The 15,515-nt window shown below is 39.1% G+C and overlaps 1 protein-coding gene across 1 annotated transcript in view; it reads right to left on the bottom strand.

The window, feature by feature from the left end:
• Window positions 1-888: 888 nt before the first annotated feature.
• The window catches only part of mthfd1l (methylenetetrahydrofolate dehydrogenase (NADP+ dependent) 1 like), a 34,902-nt gene continuing 20,275 nt past the window's right edge, over window positions 889-15,515 (bottom strand). Inside the window, exons 21-28 of the mRNA XM_020632887.3 lie at window positions 12,615-12,754; window positions 11,883-11,924; window positions 9,614-9,717; window positions 9,307-9,484; window positions 8,356-8,463; window positions 8,063-8,215; window positions 2,375-2,492; window positions 889-2,114 (exon numbers count right to left, since the gene is read on the bottom strand). Coding sequence (XP_020488543.2) covers window positions 2,403-2,492; window positions 8,063-8,215; window positions 8,356-8,463; window positions 9,307-9,484; window positions 9,614-9,717; window positions 11,883-11,924; window positions 12,615-12,754 — 815 coding nt within the window. The 3' untranslated portion in view covers window positions 889-2,114; window positions 2,375-2,402. The remainder of the gene's footprint in view (window positions 2,115-2,374; window positions 2,493-8,062; window positions 8,216-8,355; window positions 8,464-9,306; window positions 9,485-9,613; window positions 9,718-11,882; window positions 11,925-12,614; window positions 12,755-15,515) is intronic.

The raw sequence follows: 15,515 nt of genomic DNA on the forward strand, positions 1-15,515 counted from the left end.
ACACAGACACACACACACAGTAAATATGCAGTTGGAGCACTACTGTAAATGAGAGCATTCCTGCAGCCCTGACTGTACTTAAAGAGCCAGATCCTGCCTGGTGAACACACAGAATAACAGACCTAGCAGGTGTGGAATGCCAGCTATGACAGGCACACACATGCATGTTGGCTCCATGTTGCAAACCAAAACACCTTATAATGACAGATGCTGCACCCGGGGGTGCTGCTTGGGGGCCCCCTCCCCAACCCACGACCGTTGGCTTTCAGGCACACTTCTAACAATGGGACTGCACTTTGTGGCAGTAGATCTGCACTTTGGTATAAAAACAGAAAGAAATGGTATAAAAAGAAGGTTATCAAACGGCAAAGAATAGCTCCATGGTTCAACTCAGAAATCTGTACTCTAAAACAATCGTCGCAAAATTTTGAAAGAATATGGCGCTCAACTAAAATGGTAGAATCTCATTTATTCTGGCAGGATAGTCATAGAAAACATATGAAGGCTCTACGTCACGCTCGAGCTGCCTACTACTCCTCTCTAATCGAGGAAAACAAAAGCAATCCTAGATACCTTTTCAGCACTGTAGCCAGGCTGACAGAGAGTCACAGCTCCATTGAGCCTTGTATTCCTTTAGCCCTCAGCAGTAATGATTTCCTTAGCTTTTTCAACAACAAAATTCTGGACATCAGAGACAAAATTAGTAACCTCTTGCCCTTACCTGGTGCAGATATGTCTGATACAGCAGAGACAGTTCCAGGACCAGATATTAGTCTACTACTACTCACACTTGTGAGTTGACACTATACAAATAAAAATTGATTGATTGATAAAACTAAGTATGTTTAAATATGGGAGTGAAGTGACAGAGAGAGAGAGGAAAAAAAAGTTTATTTAGTGTTTATTTAGAGAAGACAACAGGAAGAGAGACCTTGTGTGCAAACACAGATGGGCTGAAGCACAATTTAACTAGAGGGTGTGAAAACACAAACACACTTTTGGAGTAAGTATAAAGGTTTATTTGAAAAGGCACAAACCTTTGACCTCTGAGAACCAAAATGTTAAACATACAATGAGAAAAACAATACATTTTTCATTTATTTATTTATTTACCATTCAATCTGTTGTAGAGCTTGTACAACAAAACTTAGCTTCACTTAGCTCAGATAAAACAATAGCTTCCGTTACTCAATTGTGTTTCAGTCACTACATAATCGCATCAAGTGACGGGTCAGGACACACAGACACTGGACGTTAATCATGTTTCTATGTGATAATCAAAACAAGATTATGATAACATGGCCAGCTGAAACTGTACGAGCAGGGACAAAAGTGTGAAAAGTAAAGAGGTTATACATCAGAGACCACAAACACAAAACATTGTAAACATTTACGATATAAAGCATTAACCTCAAGAGATTCTAGAAGAGGTATTTCTTTGTCACAGTGAAGACCAAACATTGAATGAGCTGTTTAAGGTTATTGTTAAGGCAATTAAAAACAACAAATGTGTTAATGAATGCTCCAAAAACAAGTTTCACAGTCAGGCTGGATATGTAACTGTGCCTCCCATAAAATGCTACACTTAAACAATCTTTATAAAACATTTACTGAAGTCATACTTTTATTATTCTAAGGTAGTAGAGCTGCATCCAGCAGGATAGGATACTCAAGTTTACATAACCAACGTAATAACTTTCTGTGCGTATAACAGCAATTCAGTTCATATAAGTAAATAAACAAGCTGCCCCCTTTTCAGTTGAAAAGCTTAAGACATGGTTTCAACATGTAGCGTCATTGTACGATTTCTCAGTTAATTATTTAACACACAAGAAATTAATTGAATTATAAGTTTATGAAAAGTTAGAATTAAATTGAATTCAAGATTGTTTGCATACACCGACTCTCTATGCACAGTAAACATCGTACAGAGAGGATTCACACATACAGCATATATGACACGCACAATACAGCTGCATGTCTTCTTTGGCATATGACACAAGATGTGCAAATACAGCATTAAGCTAAGGCTTCAGTGATGCGTTTCTTGCTTTCCAGAACATGTTCATGTGATGTGCAGGAAGTTAAAAGGTGTCTGGAAAGAGCGGTGGGTCCTGAGAACAAAGAAAAGCAAAACAGGAAGATGATTTTAGAATGTGTGCAGGAGTAGAGAGCAGCTCCACTGAGCCGAGCCTTGGCACTGAGTGAAGAAGGTCGTAAACTGAAAACCCCCGGGAGGAAATAAAGTCTCATATAACAACTAATTGACATAGTGATCACTTTTAAAATATTTATAATGACACAGTGATAGTTCCTTCAGATGACTGGAATATAAAATGACAATGTTTTTATAGTTGTGTGTGTGAGAGAATACCTGAATGTTTTTCTTTAGTGTAGGATGCTCAGAAGAGCCCAGTGATCTCCTCTGTGACCGGGTCAAGGTCAATGTCATAGAAACAGGGCCGGGTGGGTAGACCAGGCATGGTGCTCATCTGATGGAAACAACACAAGAGAGGGTTGTTATCTTTCTTTTAATGGCAGGAAGAGAAAGAGTAAGTGAAGGAAGATGATTTGGTTTTATTTTCATTTTAAATTTAGAAGGTTACAAAAATGGCTGAAACACAGATAAGCACTTAGGATCTGAGCGGTGAGAATTGACATTCAGAAAGAGAGCCACAAGTCGGATTCTAACCGAGGCGGCTCACTTGGCGGATCACAGCCTCTGTACATGGGGCGCGCACTCTAGGCTATCGGCACAAGACAACATTCACATAAAAGAAAACACTGAAGAGGAATATAGCCTCCAAACAAAGACACCTCATCTTTTAGTTTCATAGTCAAGCTAAGGCGTCTGTATTCAAGCAATCTTTATGATCAAAGTGCACAGACAGTTTGATTCAAACAGCTTAATGATCATTTATAACTGAGGAAGAAGAACTAGCAGCTGGTTCATAATTTTTTCCTTTAAGTAGGAGTCTCATAAAATGTCAGTGACAAAAGAGCCAACTGAGAAGGTAAGATTGCAGTCTGGATAATAACTCCAACCTCATATTAAAAGCCCTCTGTCTAAACACAGCTGTACAAACCGAAGACTTAGTATCAAACCATCAATGAGATAGAAAAAAATCATCCACCCAAAGGTTCAATGACTATAATCTAGAGTCATTTATCTCCGGGCAGAAAGATGATCAATGTGTTGACAACATCCACTTTAGCAGAGATGACTCTGGACACAGACAACGGCTGCTTTGTTCACACTGTTGTTGTCATGATATAGATAACAAAAGGCTACCTCACAGATAGGAGACAAAGTTAAGAGACACTATACAAGGTCATACTCTGCTCTGATGGATCAGCGTTACTGCAGGAAGGACGAGGGTTTGAAGAAACTAGGTTTTAAAGAATTACATTTTGTTCTGACTAAAAAAGAGAAGCAATTTGTGTTGGAAATAGTCAAGAGTTGTTCAAAGTATTCATCCTAAACTGACAACAGAGAAATGTGGGTCAAATTAATTAAAAAAAAAGAAAAAAGAAGTCATTTCAAAAGTGAATTGTAGCCATGTGAAGCAGAGTGGAGACAGACTCAATTAGATACGAACAAAAAAACAGCCTGATAACTTTTCCTAATGGAACTATTACATTTGTGCCAATAACAGGAGAGGGAGGATATGTAAGGAAACAAAACCAGTTATTGTCCGCACTAATCTGAATGTAAAATGAAAAGTCAATGAGTACTTGTGTCAGTTGTCTGAACCATCGTTTGTTTTTGTTTTTTTTAAGTTAAAATTGATCATGTAACTGTTGGACTCAAAAAGCGCTTTTCTTCTCCCTAAACCGAGCTTGATCACGCCGTCCCAGCTAAAAAAAGTTAATTATCTCGCTCATTAGACAGTGAGCGACATTCTTTGCATGCCTCCCCTCCTTCTGACCCAGGGGCGGCTTTACGAGCCCATTAGTCCGAATGAGACAGAGGGAAGTGACCAGCCAATTTCCTGTCTGAGGAAACGCGACTCTGCATGTAAAACGAAAAGACGAAAACGAGGTGTACGTGCTCACACGGTGCGACAGAGTTGATGCTTGACAGCTCTCTGTTTTTTTGCCATGTCTGATGTAAACAATGAGTGCTGTCAAATGACGCTGTCGAGACCATCATCCATCCAGGATGTTAGCCACAGATGACTCAGACTGAGAGCAGATAGACAGCCATTTAATATCAGTGCATCATACTTTATCCTGGCGGGATGCATTAAGAACAATGATGGTAGAAGAGTGACATCATTCCTTTGTGTTGCTTTCAGTTGTGTGATGTCACAGTGTTCGAACATTGCATGATGTCACTATTAAAAAGCTCGTCGGAAAGAATGGATCATACAAAGTGCAGCTTCAATTTATTTACATTTACGTGGTAATTTCGGAGAGTGCTGTATATTAGCACTTACATTAGCAACGGTGGCAAAGGCTCATGGGTATTTTGACATCATGCAGTTGTAACAGACTAAAAAGGATTCTTTTAGATAACGTCACTGTATTCAGGGAACTGAACTTGAAGCTCCAGTGAGGAGTTCTTAACTGATTATGAAACACACTAAGGTCTCTTTATGACCGACAAAAGTTAAAGACATAATAATTGTATATAGTTTTTGTTCATGCCTGTAAATTCTTCAGGTACAGTGTGTAGTTTATAGTGTCAAATCAGGATATTAAATCCCTGCAAAGATTCACAGGTAGTGAGACCTTTTGACAGTAAAAAGATAGCAGAATGAAAATGTTCCTTAGAAAACATTTAAACATTTACAACGGACGATCATTTAAGAGATTAAGGTTGTCACTTTGTCTACAGGGGGCACTAAAATGGAACTTCCTCACAGATTCACATTATAAGTACTTTACAATGCAATAATGATCAGCTGACTAAAAAACAAGGGAGGCATGCAATGTTGGTCCCCTTATAATCAACCTTATATAGATCTAATATCCATAGAAATGAGGAGGAATCCCCATAAAACGTGGTCAAAAAGCATACTGATGAACACATCAGTAAAGAGAAGCTCCCCATCAACCTTCACAAAGACCCAACACTTTTGCTTCTTTGCTCAATGAAATGTGCCAACAATGACTATCAGATTAAAAAAGGAGGTATGACTCAAAGGCTGTAAACTCATTCAAACATTTAAGCTAAACAGCTTTAACATAATTTGAGTCAAAGAGATTACTTTATTTGCCTCGCAGCTTTTCAATACAAAGTGTCAGGCTGCATAGTAAGATATCAAAATATGCTCAAATGTAAAGACAAACTGTCAAGGTTTTTCAAAGCAACAAAGGATGCGCTGTTCTGCCGGTCCTCCTCTCCAGCCTGAGAATAAGTTGGCAGTCACAAAAACACACAACACTCCACGGCTAAAGTTGGAAACTCCACTTGGCCAAATCAGTCCCTCTATTATACCCACACACAATGCGTCTTTGTCAGGGGAAAGCCTTGGGGAGACAATGTAGCTGGATTTACACCCCCCACTGACTCTGGAGGAGAGTCTGGGTCAATAACAGCACAGTAGCTACACAAGGGGATTGAGGAGATTATGAATTTTAATTCAATCGAAAACAATTATGCCATTTAAGTTTAATGGAGCATTACAAAGGAGATAAGAGTTTCAGATTGAATTTTAAATATCTTCAAGTAAAAAAAGATACACCTCATGTTGGGCTTTAAGTAGATTTAATGATATATTGTTGGCTGCAACAAATGTGAAAAATCAGAGAGTAAAATGACTCACTGAACAGGAACTTCTTCAACATCTAGTCGAACTCTAACCTGTGAGAGTGCACAGCTTCTCCGTAGGGCACTTTGAACTCGTAAACATCAGAGGATTAATCATGATCGGCACTCACACATCAGAGATAAAGTTATTCATACAATAGCTCTGGTTTCTTTAGATGATTAACGACGAATCTTTAAAATCCTGTTTGTATTTTCATGCTGTGTAGTAGCAAATCAATCTTATCATCTCCTTGTCTTGGAATCAAAAGCATTTTTACTCCATCTCGGTCTCAGATTTTAAATCAAGACTGGTCAAGACCACCACTGATTGGCTATTTTTCCACATCATTACTGTCATTTGTAGGAAAATGCCTATTTCTAAAAGAATGAATAACTTGTTTTTATTCTCCAGTTACTGCCGAAACCTTCCCGGTGTTAGGTCTAAGTAAGTGATGCGCCCGCTCCACACAAGTTGGTGCTTTTTCAGTGATATTTAGGGTCTTGGTCTTGTCTTTGTCTTGCCCTGTCTTGGTCTTGGTCTTGACTCTGTCTCGGAACACTCTGGTCTTGGGTATGTCTTGGTCTCGGTCAGTGTGGTCTTGACTACAACACTACTGTGTATCTATATTTGCGTTGCTTTTACTGTAACTGAATAATAATGAAAACACACAATCCAACAGATACAAACAAACTGGTTTGAGTGTGTTATCTGTTGCCCTTTCTGACATAATTAAAATGAACCAAATATTGTCCTCATGTCCCTTCCCTCATACATTATATAGCATTCATTTTGAACGTCAACTGGTTTTATCTAAGTGGAATGTCCAACCAAAGAGGGGGGGTCTTTATAAGTCTGTACTGTGTTTAATGGTACAGAGGCAGCTCTAACGGGATATGATCTCTACAGAGATCTATTGTTGCTGCTAGCGACCCCTCCCTCAACATATCTGAAGAGTGACATCAGCCCCTTCCTGATTCTTACCCCTATAAAAGACCCTTTTCTCCCATCCCCCTAACCCCACCTCCTCCTCCTCCTCCTCCTCCTCTCACATTCAGGCCCTAATCACCTCAGGGTTTCTGTTTGTGATAACTTTCCACCTCCGGGAGTCAAGTGGAGCCTGAGAGTTTGTAGATGACTTTGCCAAACTTTTATGAAGTAAAATATGTTTGAAAAATGTTTGATAGAAGAAGCTGTCTCGTGAAATACTTTTAGGTTTGGCTTTAGGTGATGGTAGACAGAAATGAACATGTAGATTCTCACTGTAGCCTCCCTGCAACATGCAACATGCAAGCCTCCTCAATATCTTTGATATGAAACTGGGGTGATCTCTCCAGGTCCTCTTGGGCCTTTTAATTCAGTACAGGATCAAATGATTAGAAGAACTCATCATTTAAAAAAAAAAAAAAAAATGTTTTCTGGAATATTTTGAGAACCTTGACTGAGGGTTTGACTTGTGCTTTGAATAACTTCAAAAATTCTATCTATGGGTCAGTAAGGCAGACAGTCATTGCCCCTCAGAGTTCAAAGAGCAGTCTGGAGACTCCCTTTGGGTTAGGAGTCACAGTTCAAGGGATGTCAACGTGACAGTGGCTCCGCAGGTCGCAGCAGATCAAAGGACATTTTGGGAGACTGGACAGACGCCACACCAAGACGCTGCCCATGCCTCCCCAGCATGCCCGGCGTTTGACACCTTTGCCTCAGCCTATCAAAGCCTCAACCTGAGGGCAGGCTGGTGAAACAGCAGGAGGCAAAAACGCTAAGGAGGCTGCTTCCTTCCTGCCCTGGCCCATCATCATCAACCATCAACCAAGAGGCTCCAGCCAGCCCGACTCAGGACTAACCAGCTCAGTTATATGGCAGTCAGGAGAACAGGACAAATACTGTAGTATCTTCTGTTTAGAGCTTTAAGATGGTTATGAAACAGAATAAACTCATAATAATGACCCTCTATGAGTTACTAAATAAAAGGAGACAGTCAAAAGAGCGGATTGATTACTTCTACGTAGTTATTTTAATAATTTGCAACCCCTGTTGCAAAATAGGTTTTAGATGTTGGGATGGATAGCATGCTGCTAAAACAGCCTATTAAACAATTTCTACAACAAACATTCATAAAAGGATTATTTTGTCGGAAACACTGTGTACTGTACATAACATAATCAGGCAGAGTTAAATTGTTCCGCTTTGGCACAACTTGAAAGTTCCTCACAGGAGCTTTAAAAAAACAAGCCCTGAGTTACACATCACAGAGAATACAGTCAGCATTCATCTTCTGATCAGAACTTTTTCACATTTGAGTAACTGACCGTTCCCACAAGTGGGTAGATGAAGCCAGCCCCGATACTGGCGCGAACATCTCTGATTGGCAAAACAAATCCTGTTGGAACACCCTTCTTGTCAGGCATGTGTGACAGGGACAGGTGAGTCTTGGCCATGCAGATAGGCAATGAACCATAACCCTGTGTATAGGAGAAAAAAGAAACAGGAGAAGTGGTTAATATCTGTACATTTATTTCAGGGAGAAAGTGAGACTTGATAGGAGATGAGCTGAGGTAGTCAGATGTTATTGCAGCAGCAGCAGCAGCAGCAGTGATCTCACCTGTTGATTGTAGTAATCTATCTTGGCCTCCGCCTCTGGAGACAGCTCGATGTCATCAGCTCCATACACTCTCTGGGCAATTGTTCTGATCTTCTCCACTATTGGCATCTGTGGGAAAGACGGCGCATCAGAGACGCATGATGAGCACTCCAGTCACAGGGAATTAGATTTAGTGAATACACATCCGCATGATGTCACACAGGTAACTAAAAGCTACACATACACAAATGACATCATGGAATATGTTTGACTGTTTTAATATGTAAACTACATACAGCTTCTCTCTTTTGTGCTCTGCTTTCTTTGCAGTCTAAAATAAATACCTTTACTATGTGTGGACCATGACAGCACAGCATATTAACCGTATTATAATATATTTAAATACAATCCCAATCGACACTACATAGAAGAGTTTATTTTGGATACTTTGGATACTCTGCTGATTTCTCCTTTAAAGACGAACTGGTGATTCCTTCCAATCCAAGAGTCCTATCCTAACTCCTATAACCCCGCATAGCTGCCTTGTTAACTTGTAAATGTGAAGAATAAATACTCTACTTACTTATCATCCCATTTTACAGTACCTCAATTTGATTTGGTAAATAAAAACTAGAACTATTGTACTAAACTCTTGTAGTATTTGTAAGTGTACAGAATACACGCATACACGCATCAGCGTAACAAGATCAGTTAATTTAAGTCACAACTCTCCCAAAGTAATCTCCCTAACTGAAACCAGCTGATGTTTTTATACTGCAGCATTCTCTGGCTACAGTCTGAACGAAAACATCATCAGTCACTTCAAACAAAAACAGCTAACAATTCAAAACAGACATGACGTATGACTCGGAGTTGATCAATTATATGTAAAACAATGTTTTGAGGGGACTTTTTTAAATATAATTTTCAACCCAGAAACAGCAGATTTTCTTCCACAGGTTCTGCTCTCACCTCTTTGTGGTAGAGGAACTTGAAGTCACTGGGTCTGCTGGAAGCCTCTTTCACAGCCTGGGCGAGCTCTATGGATCCTCGCCCGCCCTGCGCCCAGTGGTGACACGGCACAGCGTCTGATGCTCCGCACTCTTTGGCTATCTGACAAACCTGATCGATCTCTGCCTGAGTGTCTGTCCTGAAGGATCACCAAGGGAAATGTTGTTAGCAGTACTTTGCGAAAATGACAACACATTGTAAGTGAAGACAGTTATTTATGGAAAATTCTTCATGTATTTGTGGATGTGTGCATCTGAATGCATCTTACTTGAAGACATTGAGCGCCACCACTACTGGTACCCCAAAAAGGTGCGCTATTTGGATCTGCTTCCTGAGATTGCTATGGCAACCACCTGCAACGAGGCTCAGGTTCTGCAGGAGAAAAAAGGAAAACATCAGCACATGGTCAATTGTAATTCAATCATCTATATGAAGTACTATAGCTTGTGATACACCAGAGCACATGGGAGTTATCATAAAAAAAATCTAGGAAAAGGACCAAAGACAGACAAAAAAAACTCAAACAAGAAGAAAATTGAGAGGCTGTGTGTGTGGATTAGACTTGCCAATTATGATAGCTTGGTGGTTAAGATTTAATTTGCCTTGTTACATTTTCGATCCAGAAGAGGTATTACAAGTTATTCCCACTTAAAAATGTTTTTTTTTTTAATTGTTCTAAATACCTTTAAAGAAAAGTCCTGTTCTGTTCAGCAGTGCAGCAATTTTATGATTTTATGTCTTGATACATATTATGTGGGTGTAAAAATTTGCATTTCATGCTGCTACAAAAATAAAAATGTTAAAAATGGCCACAGACTACTTTTAGTATTCTTAAAGGAAAAACAGGACAACATGCTAATACCCAGGCGTAGTATGTGCCTCAGTAGTTCAATGGTTTTAATTCCATAATCAGAGAAATTAGGTAATAAAGTCAGAAGATTTTGCCTATATTGCAGAATCACTTTCAAAGCTGAAATTTAAAGTGTAAGAGAGGAGGTTTGAAAGTCCAGTGAAAGCTTACTTTGAGTGGCTTAATCGACTACTTTCCCATTAGCTGAACTTTCACGAACAAGTATGGAGCCTTTTACACAATTAGCTTTATTTATTTAATATGGTGCATTGTTTTTAAAATAGAATATTGTTGACATTGGGACTCATGTTCAGGTTCAGGTAGCCTCTTGCGCAGTTTCGGTAGATGGCTGTTCATCATGAGCCTCAAGATTTCTACCTCTTAAAGGGAAGTTTTTTTCTTGCCACTGTAACTTTGCTAAACATTGCTAAGTGATGCGCTCATGATGGATTAATGGTTGGTCTTTGTTATATATTAATGAGTAAGGTCTTTTTTACCTGCTTTTTGTCAAGTGCCTCAAGATAACACTTTTTATGAATTGGCACTATAAAAATAAAGATTGATTAGTTGATTGATTGATATTTTACTACAAAATATAGGGACTTAATAAACTGGAAGTATCCTGCTGTGTACGGTTCTTCATTGATCATTCTCATACTGAATAATATTATGTGCAAGTCCATTAATCCTAAGTATATTAACAGAATAATATACAGCTACTATAATTTGACTAAAACCTTATGTAGCACAGTGTGTTTGTGGAAGTGTGTTCATGTGTGTGCAGCCCCGGGCTCAGAGCAGTAAGGCCACACAGGTCCATAAATTCATTTCCCTGGTCCTGTTTTCTCCACTACTTCTGGTTCTCATTACTAGCGTCACAATTGACTTATACTACTTCATTATTTACTCAGCTGAAGGACCAGTGATTCCAGCCAGATATGAACATGCACACACACACACACACACACACACACACACACCAAAAGAATTCCACCTCCACTCTGCTGAGGCCCAAATGCCCGGAAACCAAATGCAAAGGTTCTATTTGTGCTGTTAATCAAATAAGTGCTCTTAACCATGTTAATGGGCGAGGTATTTATGCATATAGACGGGGAATTAAATGTCTGTGAGACTACAGCTGGAGAATCAAACATACATCTCTACAAATGTGTTAAATGTTGGTCCATTTCCTGAGCTTGTTGAGGACGAACCTGTGTGAACTGTGCTGCAATAAGTCATCTTCATGCCTCTCAGATTTAGTCTACTCCTCTACATCTCCACGGAAGGTCAGGAGTGTAAGAGGCCCAAAGGGCATGTGGGGAATGTCGAGGACCACAAAACCATGTTAAGAGGTTGCTGTTTAACCTCTCAAACTGCATGGCTGCCACGACAAATCACTCCAAGAACACAACACAGGCACACCGCTAAAAAAAACCCTTATGTTAATGAGCATGTTGTTTCATAATTGTTGTCTTGCATTGACCATTGAGTTTAAATAGATTACATTATCTGGAAACACCCTGACCTTTTCATCTCATGACACAGGCTCAGCATGTTCTTGTAACTTCATTAGAAGTTATTGATCAACACAAGAACTCTTATACAAAATGACATATTTGTCTCCATAAGTTTGACCCCTATTGTCTCTGTGGGTACAAATAGTATAATACATGTACATGGTTCATACCTCATCAATGTACTCTCTGGGAAGAGGTGCACCTGCTGACACCTGAAAACAGGAGAAATATATGTGTGTCAGTATATTACATAAAAAAAATGCATTGCCACTCTTATTTGCAATGTAGACTGGTTGTTTCCTCGCCTTGTTTCTTTTCTTTTTTCAAAGAACAGCCTAAATATACCGCTAATAGTTTGGAACATTCATTCCCTCAAAGCTGAATTACCCAATAAATACCAGGAAATGATGTGCATAGTTCTTCAGTTATTATCTATTATATGACAATTGGCATTTCAAGGATTTTCTTAGAGTAAAACAACTTGATTGGATTGAGTGGTACCAGACAGATAATTAAACCATGGTCTACAAAAAGGGAACAAAAACCTTCACGCAACCTTGTGATGTTTCTCAGCACATTTTACATTGTCTGTTTGTAGACAAAGATAAACCTAATATGATCCGATAACCTAGTTAGACAGAAGTGGTTCTTCAAAAGCATATAACTCATTGTATTGGCAAAATAAAACTTTTTCCACCCGAGAGTCACATGCTAGTTCATGATCCTGGAAATCATCTATGCCATTGATTATTCAACTTCTACAAGATCAGATAGAACATCTGAGTAGACGCCTGTAATCTGACATTTTAAGGTTAGGGCTGGAAGAAAGTATGAGGTGAGGCAGTTAAGTTGAATAGGTTCAGAGCACTTCAAGCATACGACAGTGTTGATTTTTGACTTACATTTGGTCCACCGCCATGCATCTTTAGTGCTCGGACAGTTGCAACAAGCACCACCACATTTGGTCTCAGCCCTGAAGCCTGACATTTGATGTTGAAGAACTTCTCCATCCCGATGTCAGCTCCAAAACCAGCTTCTGTCACTGTGATGAAACATGCAGAGTTAAAATAAATCCCTTTCAAAGAAACTAAAAATAGTTATATGTGTATATAATATATATATATGAACTGAGAGAAACAAGTTCACACAGAGGGCCTCTGATATGAACGACCCTACACACAGGTTTCTTGAACGGGCTCTAAAATAAATAGTCCACCTGGAATGAAGGTCTTGTTAAGATAAGGTCTCCTTTTAGTTGTCAGGTGTGTATGTGTGTGGCACCATTGTTCAAAAAATACTTTAGGGAAGAATAAGGATTATTTCACACATACATATTTAAGTGCAGTTTAACAACTTCTATTATTATTCTGATTTACTGCTGTGATTTACTGCTGTGTTGCTCTTGGTTAGTATTTCAAATTTAAGACAAAGACACCATTTGAAATGTGATTTAAGACAAAACCTAAACACAAAAACAGATTTAGGAGTGACAATCATTTTCTAGCTGCCAGTAAGTATTATTTAGTCTAGAGAGCATTTTGTGGCTGACCAAATTAAGTCTTCAAAACTAATCTCTATTTGTTTCTGGTTGATTAGATGAAAATCAAGCGAGTCAAAATAGACATATGTTGAAATAAATATGACTAATTAGAGCCAGGATTTAGAGCAAACTGCTACAAAAACACTTCCAGCACTTCAATGGACTCTGATGAAAACTAAAGAGCTATAGGTTCTATAAGTTTTTATGTTTTATCTAAATAGGGCACAAGTGTCTTGCTACAATTAAGAACAAAGCAGAACAAAACTTTCTTGCTGTGAGAATCCTTCAGTTGAACTGTTTTCACCACTTTAAAGTACATGTTGTTGAAGTAAAGTCCACGACTCCACACCAGCTGCTGTGTCACATTCTGTCGTTTCAATGTGTGTGTGGGCAGCCTATGTGTACGACATGATGACCAACAGCTAACCATGTAAACATCTTTTTATTTAATTAAAAGGATAATAACGAAACAGGCAAAGGAAGCATGTCAGGGGGTAAATGAAATTACTGTAATAAATGATGTGTATGTCTTTAACAGGCATATGTGTGAGTGCACAGATTGTATCTATACACTAAAAGCAGAGTTTATAGAAAAGCTGTCATGAAGAGAGGAGTGATTTCTAACACTATCTCGGATGGAAAATGTTTTATTTTACCAAGTCGAGATATAAAAAACAGCTTTCATATGTTTAAGCACATACATTGTTCCTAAATCAACCAAGAAGAAAATGATTAAAAGGAGGTATTATTCATGATCATCACATGAGTGGCCTTTAGTGAGAAAGTTTCACACTGTAGCTTTAAATGCTTGTGGCTCACACTTGATACGTCTCTCAGAGGCTTTAGTGAGAAAATATGCTTTTCCATGGAGAAATGAACCACTCTGCTCTGTGTGGCTCTCAGCGTTCTTAGAGAGAGTAGGATTTACTTCACCGGAGGCGCAAGGTCTACAGGAAGGGAGGGTAAGGCATTTACAGAAAGGAGGTATGAAAATATGAGAGACAATAAGAATCTGCTTGGGGGGGGGGGAGAAGAAGGAAAATAGTTTGAAAGAAAACACGAGAAACTTGATGACAAGGATTGAAGAATTTCTTGGAATATAAACAATACTGACGTAAAGCAGGAATTGTGGTTTTTGGGGTTCTGACTAATCATGTCCATTGTTTGTCACAAGTCTTTTTGAGTGAAGCGTAAAGCCTGAGGGATGACTAAAACTCATCTTTACTTCGCCAAATACAACTAAAGGAGGGAGTCCTGTTTCTGGTTAGCTCCATGAGAGAAGTTTAGCCCTGAATACTGAACACATCTGCCAATGAATATCACATTCTTAGATTCGGGATTTGGGGATATTTCCATTAATGCAATGCTCGCCCACAAACTGAGCGCAGCAGAAGTCCCAAAACACACGCACGATAAATCACAGCACAGCAGAAGGAAGAGAATGGAATAGAGAGACAGCGATTGTATAATGACAATGTGACATTACACCAAGCAGGAGATTGACCCCAGAGGATGTCATCCAGGAAACACTTGCCAACTTCCTGCTCTGTGTGACAACCTTGAACTTCCCAGAGAGCAGGAGGGGAAGAAGAGGTCGATGTTGTTGTTAGAAAAAGAAGAAGAAAAAAAAGAGTGCTGGATGGCATAACTACCAGCTATGCTTGGGTATCAACATCCATGCCAATAAAAACAACAACAATACGAGTGGAAAGTAGGTCAGAGCAACAAGAAAATCTACTGATAGAGTTTTCCACAACACGCTGGGTTACATCTAGTTGGGCTGCAACTAAAGATTATTTTCACTGTTGATTATTAGTTTAATTCAGCAGCTGTCTTTAAAAGGTCAGAAAATAGTGAAAAATCCCTCTTCTCTATTTTGCAGAGCCTGAGGTGTCTTCAGGTGGCTTGTTCTGTCCCAAAAATAGTGCATAATAAAAGATAGTCAACTTGTGAAAATTTAAGAGAAGGAATATCAACTTAAGAAAATAAGAAAATCTTTATATCAGTCTACCAAATAAGCCCGGGTAAGCGGTTTTCGCAGCGGAAGCTAAACACAAGGATGGAAAGTCAGTGTGGGATATAGAGGGTTCCCAGCACACTCAGCTGTCTCATTACTGGAAAAACTGGGAGAATGTGGACAGCGTATGTGAAAGACTGTAAAGTAGATGTCAGAAAAATAAGACAGTGGATTTGGATGAAGAGATTAAATGTCAGATTGGGGCCAAAACAAAAGCAAGTATGTTCCTCTTCTTCCATGCTATTC

This window comes from Labrus bergylta, chromosome 15 (genome assembly GCF_963930695.1).
Source record: "Labrus bergylta chromosome 15, fLabBer1.1, whole genome shotgun sequence".
Classification (NCBI taxonomy): Eukaryota; Metazoa; Chordata; class Actinopteri; order Labriformes; family Labridae; genus Labrus; species Labrus bergylta.